At 34.3% G+C, this 10,088-nt stretch overlaps 1 protein-coding gene across 1 annotated transcript; it reads left to right on the plus strand.

Moving 5' to 3' along the window:
- The first annotated feature begins 7,935 nt into the window (after positions 1-7,935).
- LOC110798117 (fasciclin-like arabinogalactan protein 8) lies at positions 7,936-9,744 on the plus strand. The gene has a single exon (XM_022003263.2). It carries the CDS (start codon positions 8,251-8,253, stop codon positions 9,499-9,501), a length of 1,251 nt encoding a protein of 416 aa, XP_021858955.2. The 5' UTR covers positions 7,936-8,250; the 3' UTR covers positions 9,502-9,744.
- Positions 9,745-10,088: the final 344 nt, after the last annotated feature.

The raw sequence follows: 10,088 nt of genomic DNA on the forward strand, positions 1-10,088 counted from the left end.
TATCCAGCTAGGTGGAAGATTTCCGCCTTGTTGGCATGTGTCGTTTCTGATTGGAGCTCAGTACAGTTGGTAGTAATGAAGTGGAATTTAATAATAAAACACGGTTGTAAAATACATTAGAAATGAAAAAAAACATAAGAATACAAATGATGCTGAATGTAATGAAGTTGATATGTTTGGTTGATGGAAAATCTAGTTCTCTTGATTTGTCACCGACAGGCGGCAGGCGACAGGTGACAGGTGACAGGTTGAGGCTACTCGTGAAATTTGCTTCTCATGCTTTATTTAACGGTCCCCCTCCGGTCTCCACTCACTTCATTGATATTTATAGTCATCTTCCCCTTCCTTTTTGCACTTATTACCATTCATTTAATGGTACATCTTTTGATAATTTTGATATACGGAGAACCATGAATTTCGGTTTCCTACAGGTTCCCGTAATGTTCTCCAAACCTGTAGGCACTCCTGAAATTTCCACAATAATACCCTGGTGTCAAACTTCTCCCTCTTTCCCTTTCTTTTATGTACGTATTCCTTTTTGGCTGTCTCGTTTTAATTTTTATTTGAAATCTTTCCTTCTATATTTGAACATAAATGTCTCTAATATTCTGTCAAAAAACGCGTGATGTGATATTTTCATCAATTAAATTCATTGGGACATTATATATGTCACCCTTTTCCATTGTGACATGAAATTTTCTTATTTTTCTAATGTCAGATTTTTGATAAAAAATGAAATATTATTAATAAACATTATTTTTTTGACAATTACAAAAGGTACAAGAAGAAACAGAACAACGGAAAATAAAAATAAATAAAGAAACAAAAATCTAATCTGGTTCTGTAGCAAACGAAACCCGTGCAAAGAGCTCTGTTGAACAATATTTTTTGTCAGATTATGCGCGTTCTGGACTTAATCTCGACTTACCTTGTGCACAACGCAACGGTTAAAGAACTTACCACATTTTCGAATCATTACTATTATCCATTCATGTTGAGCATCTTGCTTTTGTTGATTCTGTAAATTAGTAACCAATACCAATGAATCCGTCAGTATTAGGGCACAGTTAATAGAATTATCATTAGCCCACTGCATTCCATGTAAACATGATAAAGCCTTTGCTTGAGCCGCTGAAATAAACATTGTTGTAAAAAGAATATAGAATTACAATAATTACTTATTAAATTGCGTGCACAATATTAAACGTAAGAATAAAAAGGAGACGGTGCTGAGATTTACGTTCACAAAACTATTTTCAGAGTTTCAGTACATACGAAAGACCAATTAACTGTCGATTTCTACCAACAGAAACAGATTTACACTTACAACGTGATTAGGTGACACTGGATTATTATTATTACTAGATTTAAAGCCCGTGCGATGCACGGGTTAAATTCATTTTTTTATGAGATTTTTTTTTTCACCTTTAAATGATAGTTAGAATATTGATTTTTTTTTTTAATTTTTTATAATCAATTAGTATGACAGTTTTAACGGGTCTTTGTTTATCTATTAAAAATTTTCAAAATTTATCTCTTATTATCTTTTATCAAGTCTTTAATTATCTGTTTTTATTTTTCTTGAAACACGTACTTTTATTTTTCAATCGTTTCTGCTTGAATTAATGGCTCGAATCAACGAAATATTTCTGAAACTTAATCAAAATTTATCTCTTATTATCTTTTATCAAGTCTTTAATTATCTCTTTTTATTTTTCTTGAAACACGTACTTTTATTTTTCAATCGTTTCTGCTTGAATTAATGGCTCGAATCAACGAAATATTTCTGAAACTTAATCAAAATTTATCTCTTATTATCTTTTATCAAGTCTTTAATTATCTCTTTTTATTTTTCTTGAAACACGTACTTTTATTTTCAATCGTTTCTGCTTGAATTAATGGCTCGAATCAACGAAATATTTCTGAAACATAAACGTACGGAGTAATCAAATCATAATAACTATGGGTGAAAGGAAAAACAAATATAATATAGCACTTATTTATAAAAGAGGAGCATAGTTTTATAATACTCTCGTATATTTATAACCAGAAAAAATATAGGTTTAATGCAAGTAGAATTTTATTATGATATGAATTAATCCAAATATCATAGGTTTAAAGAAAATAAAACTCTATTATAAACCGAAAAAGATTTCTTTATCTAAAATTCTATAACGTGGTATTCATTGCTAATACTCTTCAAACTACGATAGTGATCATTACTTTAAAACAGCTAGTCTTGTGAATTACTTTGTTTTTCTTTACTTTCTTTTTTCCTATTTTTGGTACGGAGTAAGGTTTTTTGGATTTTATTTCAATTTCAAGTAGTACATTAAGTTTAGTTTAATTCAACCAAATAAAATGTGGGCTTGCAACCCCGATTGTGTTAACGTTTATCGTTGTATATTCTATGTTAGGTTTAATTTTGACATCTAAATTGTAGTTCGTTGTGCCGTATAAGAAGCATAAATTATGCCCGAGATAACACTTAATTTATTTTATTAATCACTATTTAGCTCTAAATTAAACTGTGTTGATGAGGTATGATTTGGAATATATATATATATATATATATATATATATATATATATATATATATATATATATATATATATATATATATATATATATATATATATATATATATATATATATATATATATATATATATCAATATCCAGTAGGTATACGAAGTAGTATTAAATGAACACACATAAACCGATAGAACAAAAACAATTATGCTTGTACAAAATTAACATAAACAATGAATAACCAATGAACCACGTACAAATTATTTTCTATGCAACATAAACAATTATGCGGTACACCGTGAGTCCGTGACCATCGGGTGTCCCGTATTTCTGGAACGAAATAAAGAATAAATGTACGGAGTAATTGACGACAAATAAACAATAAAAATCAAAGTAAAATTATGACAACGAAATAAAAAAATTTGGAATTCAACTGTAAAGAAAAGGATGAAGAGTGATCATCAACCTCATCCTCACCCAACGCCATGCAACATCATATTCTTGCGATGGAATGAAGCACATACAATGAAGCCTCCGTACAATTTGGTGAGGGTTGAGATTTTTAATGTGAGGGTTGAGATTTTTAATATGTATATATATACACAAAGATAAAAAAAGTTTGTGAAATTTATCTTTATCGTATTAAGTAGTCAATCATGGTAAGACTCCCATATTATTTATTAATCTATCTTTATCGTATTAAGTAATCAATCATGGCAAGACTCTCATATTATTTATTTAATTAGTTAATAATTTAATATATATATATATATATATATATATATATATATATATATATATATATATATATATATATATATATATATATATATATATATATATATATATATATATATATATATATATATATATATATATATATATATATATATCAATATCCAGTAGGTATACGAAGTAGTATTAAATGAACACACATAAACCGATAGAACAAAAACAATTATGCTTGTACAAAATTAACATAAACAATGAATAACCAATGAACCACGTACAAATTATTTTCTATGCAACATAAACAATTATGCGGTACACCGTGAGTCCGTGACCATCGGGTGTCCCGTATTTCTGGAACGAAATAAAGAATAAATGTACGGAGTAATTGACGACAAATAAACAATAAAAATCAAAGTAAAATTATGACAACGAAATAAAAAAATTTGGAATTCAACTGTAAAGAAAAGGATGAAGAGTGATCATCAACCTCATCCTCACCCAACGCCATGCAACATCATATTCTTGCGATGGAATGAAGCACATACAATGAAGCCTCCGTACAATTTGGTGAGGGTTGTGATTTTTAATGTGAGGGTTGAGATTTTTAATATGTATATATATACACAAAGATAAAAAAAAGTTTGTGAAATTTATCTTTATCGTATTAAGTAGTCAATCATGGTAAGACTCCCATATTATTTATTAATCTATCTTTATCGTATTAAGTAATCAATCATGGCAAGACTCTCATATTATTTATTTAATTAGTTAATAATTTAATAATATGTGATGACGTGGCAATCCTATGTGGACGCTCTTATTACTCTTGAAAAAACTCCCCTTTATATATATATATTAGATTAGATTGTTAAATCCCATAACGTATACTTTGTGCCTAAGCACATGGAAATTAACTCTCAAGAACTATTTTAAACGTGTAGTAATTAACCTCAACAAAATACAGTGAACTAATTATACGATATTGGAATGGTTTTAAGGAATCATACCAAATTAGTTGCTATTATCATAGTGTTTAGCCCCACGGGTGCTCCTTCATATATCTTGGAATAATTTTTAGTGGCAAACTCTCTTTTTTCTCCTTTCTATCTGTCATTATTCTCAAACCTTGTTCTATAATAAAAATAAAATAAAATCCAACACATAAATGAATAAAGATTGATATCATTCCATGACCACCAGACAGACCAAAGAGCAAAAGGCCAAAGTTTAAACTAAGTGACTTACATTTTAAGGGTCGGGCAGCTAGTTTTAATTATTTTAGGGCAACTTTTTGTTCCGAGTATGGAACTGGGGGAGCCCTGCCTGGTGACGTTGCCCTGTCAGACAGAACGAACGTAAGCTAACCTCGGGGGTTTAACCGAGGAAACCCCCTCCGATGCCTAAGTCAGCAAATGGGATAATGCTCTAGAGAGAGAAAGTAGAGAGGGTTAAGAATTGTACTTGTATTGAACGTGTCCGCAAATGAATGGGGACGGCAGTATTTATAGGCGTACTATTCAGTACTTTGGCCTATTCAGATGTTGCCGCGTGTACTCTAGTGATGTACTTGTTGTTTGTCCTTTTGCTTAACGACGTATCTATGTTGTCGTCTAGCAGGTCGTTGCCCCGCAGACCTAAGGGTCTGCGCGGTTCTTGAGGACTTGTGGTACTTTCAATAGGTACTTCCTGCGGTTGCTTTGCTTGATCGGTCTTATCAGATGTCTGATGGTCTGCTGTGACGTGGATTATCTGCTAGGTTACTTCTACTCCGTACACTTTTTGTTCTGCATTTTTTCTTTAGTGCATTCTCGCCATGGAAGATTCTTTTATTGTGAGTATTGTTTTGTTTGTTTATCATCATATTATTATCATCATGAAACTTCAAATTGGATTATCTTCAAGTGTAAGAAAATTCTGCAGTTTCGCAACTCAACTTTACAGTTCTTTGCAAATTTGTGAATTTATTTAAAAGAATCTGTTAAGGAATATTTATATTGAGGTGCTTGTATAGTTGTATAATATACCTAGAAAAAGAAAAGGAACATTAAGACTAAACTTCAGTTATAACATTATTTTCCTACAATTTTTTTATCTCGATGCAAAAGGTGTAATGGTGTTTTATTACAGAGTATATGGACTGAATTGAATTTGAGCGACTTAGACTTCTTTTAGTCCATTTGGGCTTTATTCTATTCACCTGATCTGGTCTGGTTTGAGCATTTATGTGATTTTTTAGTGTTTTTTGCATTTTCTGATTCACTCTGATGATCTACTCCCTCGATTGTATTTTACTTGCATCACTTTGACTTTGACACTATTCATACACTAAGTTTGACTTGAATTTTTACCAATGTATAATAGGCTAACATTATCAAGTAAAATGTTGTTGGATTAGTCACAACACCTATTTTCATAATTCCAACTTTTTATAATTTTTACAAGAAATTATTGGTCAAATGTGCATTGACAAGTGTGCTGGCCTAAATGATGCACGTACAGAAACAGAGGGAGTAATAAGCAAAGCCTCACTCAGTTACACTTTACATTTCGTACTAAAGTTAACATTGATCCTTGTGCCCTATAGAGTTGTATTCCCTTCGTTCCGGAATACTCAAAACACTTTCCTCATAAGGCCGTCCCGAATCACTTGCAACATTTCTAAAAATTATAACTTTTATTAATATTATATCAATTTCTCACTTACCCAAGGATCCACTTACATTCATACTCCCTAAAAACATTAAAAAATTACACTCCCCCATTCCCCTACCCCTTTAAAAGTTCGATTCACATCCCACTACCTACACTAAAAGAAATACCCTACTACCAACTACCATCTAATTTAAGTCAATTATAACGCATTAAATTGTGCCGGTCCAATCATTTTGAGTATTTCGGGACGAATGAAGTACTCCGTATGATAGGAGACGAATGTTAAGCTTTAGGGGCAAAAAGAGTTTACACGGATACTATTTTTCCAATATGTGCTATATATGCTTACTCCTACGAGATATTGTTGACAATTCTTACTTAATGGTTAATGCGTAGTTTCTTTCTATTAAAGTTTTTTTTTCCCTAACAAGGAAAAGTTTTTACAATCATTCTAATACATTGATGGCATAAGATCATGACTCATGAACATTTTTAGAAAATGTGAAAAAATCGAAATTAAATGCTTGCCAACCCAATTCTTTTTATGTTGAATATATTTTGTCGTTCCTGCAATACATTTTTTTTATCACCCGATTAATCCTTAGCGTTAATTCGGATTCGGGGCAAGCTTTGGGTGGATAGTTTCCAGTCCTTTTTCAATTTTTATTGCGGGGGATCAAATATGGGGTCCTCCATACCAAGTTCTGCCCCAATCACCACTGAACCAACAGACAATTGATAATACATTTTGTTACTCCTTACATTTCATCACTAGTGTCCCAAATAATATTAAAACCTAATAATTAGAAATACCGAATTTATCCATGATTAACAGGGGCATTTATTTATTCAAACATACTCCCCACATCTCAATTTACTTGCCCGTGTGACCAAATTTTGTGAGAGCTTTTTTATCAAAGTGGGAAATGAAATGAGACTGAGGGAGTATAAAATACTTATCTTGATTATGCAAACGAGTACCCCATGATGTTTAAGATTATTTTTCTTCGGAGGGACTGTAATATTTAATTTAAGAATAATATTTCATTTTTGACAATTTCCTTACCTTTAAAGTCCCACCCAATTTTTCCAAAAAAAAAAAGTCTCACCTAATTTCCTTACCTTCAACAAAGCTTTGTAAACCCCAGTCAAGCGATCTCCGTATTCGCCATATTATATTAGATATCTTGATTCTGGCTGTAATTTTAGACTATGTAGTTTGTATTAAGGTAAGTAGGTCTGTGGTTCTCTCAGCCCTCATTCTTGCCACCAGGACAAGGAAAGACATGATTGTTTGACTCTTATCTGTTTATGTGCAATCACAAAAAAAAACAAAGCTTTTTACGGATTTCGTTTGCTATAAAGCCGGAATAGATTTATGTTTCTTTATTTTTCATTTTTATTTTCTGTAGTTCTGTTTCTTCTTGGACCTGAACAATTAATATCTCCGGTGAAGAGAACCTTAGGCTACGTACCAATGGCAATGTGCAATAAAAATCCTTAGCCACACATAGCAAATGTGCATCAAAATGATTCATCTTTGCTGGCATGGTGTTGACACCACCCATTGTCCATTTTCTCAATATTATTGAGGGCCATCCCCATTTTAGTAGAAAATGCACACCACCCTTTTTGTTTTTCTTCCCACTTAAAACCTTTCATTTCAAACCCAAAAGTCCAAAAACACATAACATAACAGCTAGTTTTAGCATCAATTTCTTAATCATGATGATACTTAACTTGCCCACATTTGGAAACAAACATTATTATATGATTTAAATCACTATTCCATTCCTTTTCCTTTTACAACTTGCATTTGATTCCCTATTTAAAATAATTTACTATATTTCTTTTTGCTTTTAACCATTACAAAAATCAAATGTTAATATTGATATTTAAATTAATTGTGTAACGCACCACCCATACTCCTAGATATTTCATACTTTACTTGTCTACATTTGGAAACGATTATTTCATACTTTACTTGTCTACATTTGGAAAAGATTATTAAATCACTACTCCATTCCTTTTCATTTGGCAACTTGCATTTGATTCCCCGATTATGAATTTTATATATTTCCGTTTTTGACCGTTACATAAATCAAGCCCGAGGGTAATATAGACATTTCAATTCACACACTCTCTCAGTATCTTGATCTTCCCACCAGCTGTATGAGTTAAACTCCATTCCTTATTCATCATCACTAACTCACATGGCCTTAACCATAGTTAATCCTCTTAAGCCCCACTTAAACCCAACACTAGTTAACTCCTTCCCTTTTAAAACACCCCCTCTATTCTCTCTCCTCACTCCCCTGCCTTTTCTCTCTCAACTATGGCTTCCGCCAAGACAACCACCGTAGTTTTCTCTGTTCTCGCCATTTTCGCCGTCTCTTACGCCCATAATATCACCGAGATTCTCTCCTCCGACCCATCTCTCTCCCAATTCAGCTCCTTCCTCACCCAGACAAAGCTTGATGATGAAATTAACTCCCGCCAAACTATCACCGTCCTGGCCTTAGATAACGCCGCAATGGCCACCCTCACCGCCAAACACCCTATCTCCGTCGTTAAAAACCTCCTTTCTCTTCATATCCTCTTGGACTACTATGATCCTAAGAAGCTCCACTCCATCGACAACGGCACCGTGTTAACCACCACCCTCTACCAAACCACTGGCTCCGCCTCCTCCCAGGAAGGCTCGGTCAATATCACCGATCTCAAAGGCGGGTCAGTCGGGTTCGGGTCTGGCGCACCGGGTTCAAAACTTGACTCCACCTACACGAAATCCGTGAAACAAATTCCTTACAACATCTCAGTACTCGAAATTAGTGCCCCGATCATTGCCCCCGCCCTCCTCACCGCCGCTTCATCCGACGTGAACGTCACCGGAGTGCTGGAAAAGGCTGGGTGCAAGACATTTGCGTCGCTAATTTCGTCTAGCGGCGTTTTGAAAGTGTACCAAAGTCAAATGGACAAAGGAATCACTATCTTCGCGCCGAATGATGAAGCTTTCAAGGCCAAGGGAGTTCCAGATCTGACCAAATTGAGCAATGCGGAGATCGTCTCTCTCCTCCAATTCCACGCACTCAGCAGCTACTCTCCCATCGGAACATTAAAAACGACAAAAGGCTCGTTACCGACCCTAGCTTCAGGCGTCGGAAAGTACGATCTCTCTCCTTCCGCGGCCGGCGACTCCGTTACACTTCACACTGGCGTGGATTCTTCTAGAATCGCTAGCACTCTACTCGATGCAACTCCCGTCGTGATTTACGCCGTCGACAATGTTCTTTTACCGGTGGCGTTGTTCGGAATGTCTCCATCTCCAGCACCGTCTCCCGACAGTGACTCTCCATCTCCTGCACCTGCGCCTGAAGCCGACTCTCCATCGCCGGCGGGTACACCGATGTCGTCTCCTCCTGCGCCTTCATCGTCTGAGTCGCCAGCTGATTCTCCAGCAGATTCTCCGGCGGGAACCTCCGCCGATGAGAACACGAAGAATGGTGGTAATGAGAGAAGAGTTCCCGCGATGTTCATTGCTGTTGGTTTGTCAGTGGTATCCGGCGTAATTTCGTTGGTACTGTAGGGGTAGATTGTCTTTGAAAATCTACTTCGTTATTCCTCGGTTTGTTAATTAATGTTATTATTAAAGAATTAATATTTTAGCGGTTTTTTTGTAATTTATTTATTTGGGTTAAATTAGAATAGAAGAGTGAGATTAATTACGGAGTAGTATGGTTTGGACTTGGGTTTGACTCAGAGAGAGACATATTCTAGTGTTCATGATACTGTGATTAATTAATTTATAATTGGTGCGGTCTTGTGTTTCCTCTTTGTCTGTTTAATCTTTAATCAGAGGAAGATTCTTCACTCAAACTACATCCTAATGAAAAAGGAAGAGGCCGGGTTAGCCCGAGATGCGCTCCGGCTAGGTAAGACAGTTCATCTTACCGAGAATAGTGGTGCCGTAACGGAGCATATTACAAGAAATATTAACCATAAAATAGATGGTTATAAAGACAATTATGAATGAATCAATCAAATAAAAGAAACAAATGCTTAGATTTAAGTACATGAAGTAGTAAAACTTCACTTAAAGTAATATTTAGAATTTGGATTATTAGTCGTTAATATTAGTGCGGACACCGGATTTAGCTGGACAGTGGGGGCACG

The sequence above is a fragment of the Spinacia oleracea genome, chromosome 2 (assembly GCF_020520425.1).
Source record: "Spinacia oleracea cultivar Varoflay chromosome 2, BTI_SOV_V1, whole genome shotgun sequence".
Taxonomy (NCBI): domain Eukaryota; kingdom Viridiplantae; phylum Streptophyta; class Magnoliopsida; order Caryophyllales; family Amaranthaceae; genus Spinacia; species Spinacia oleracea.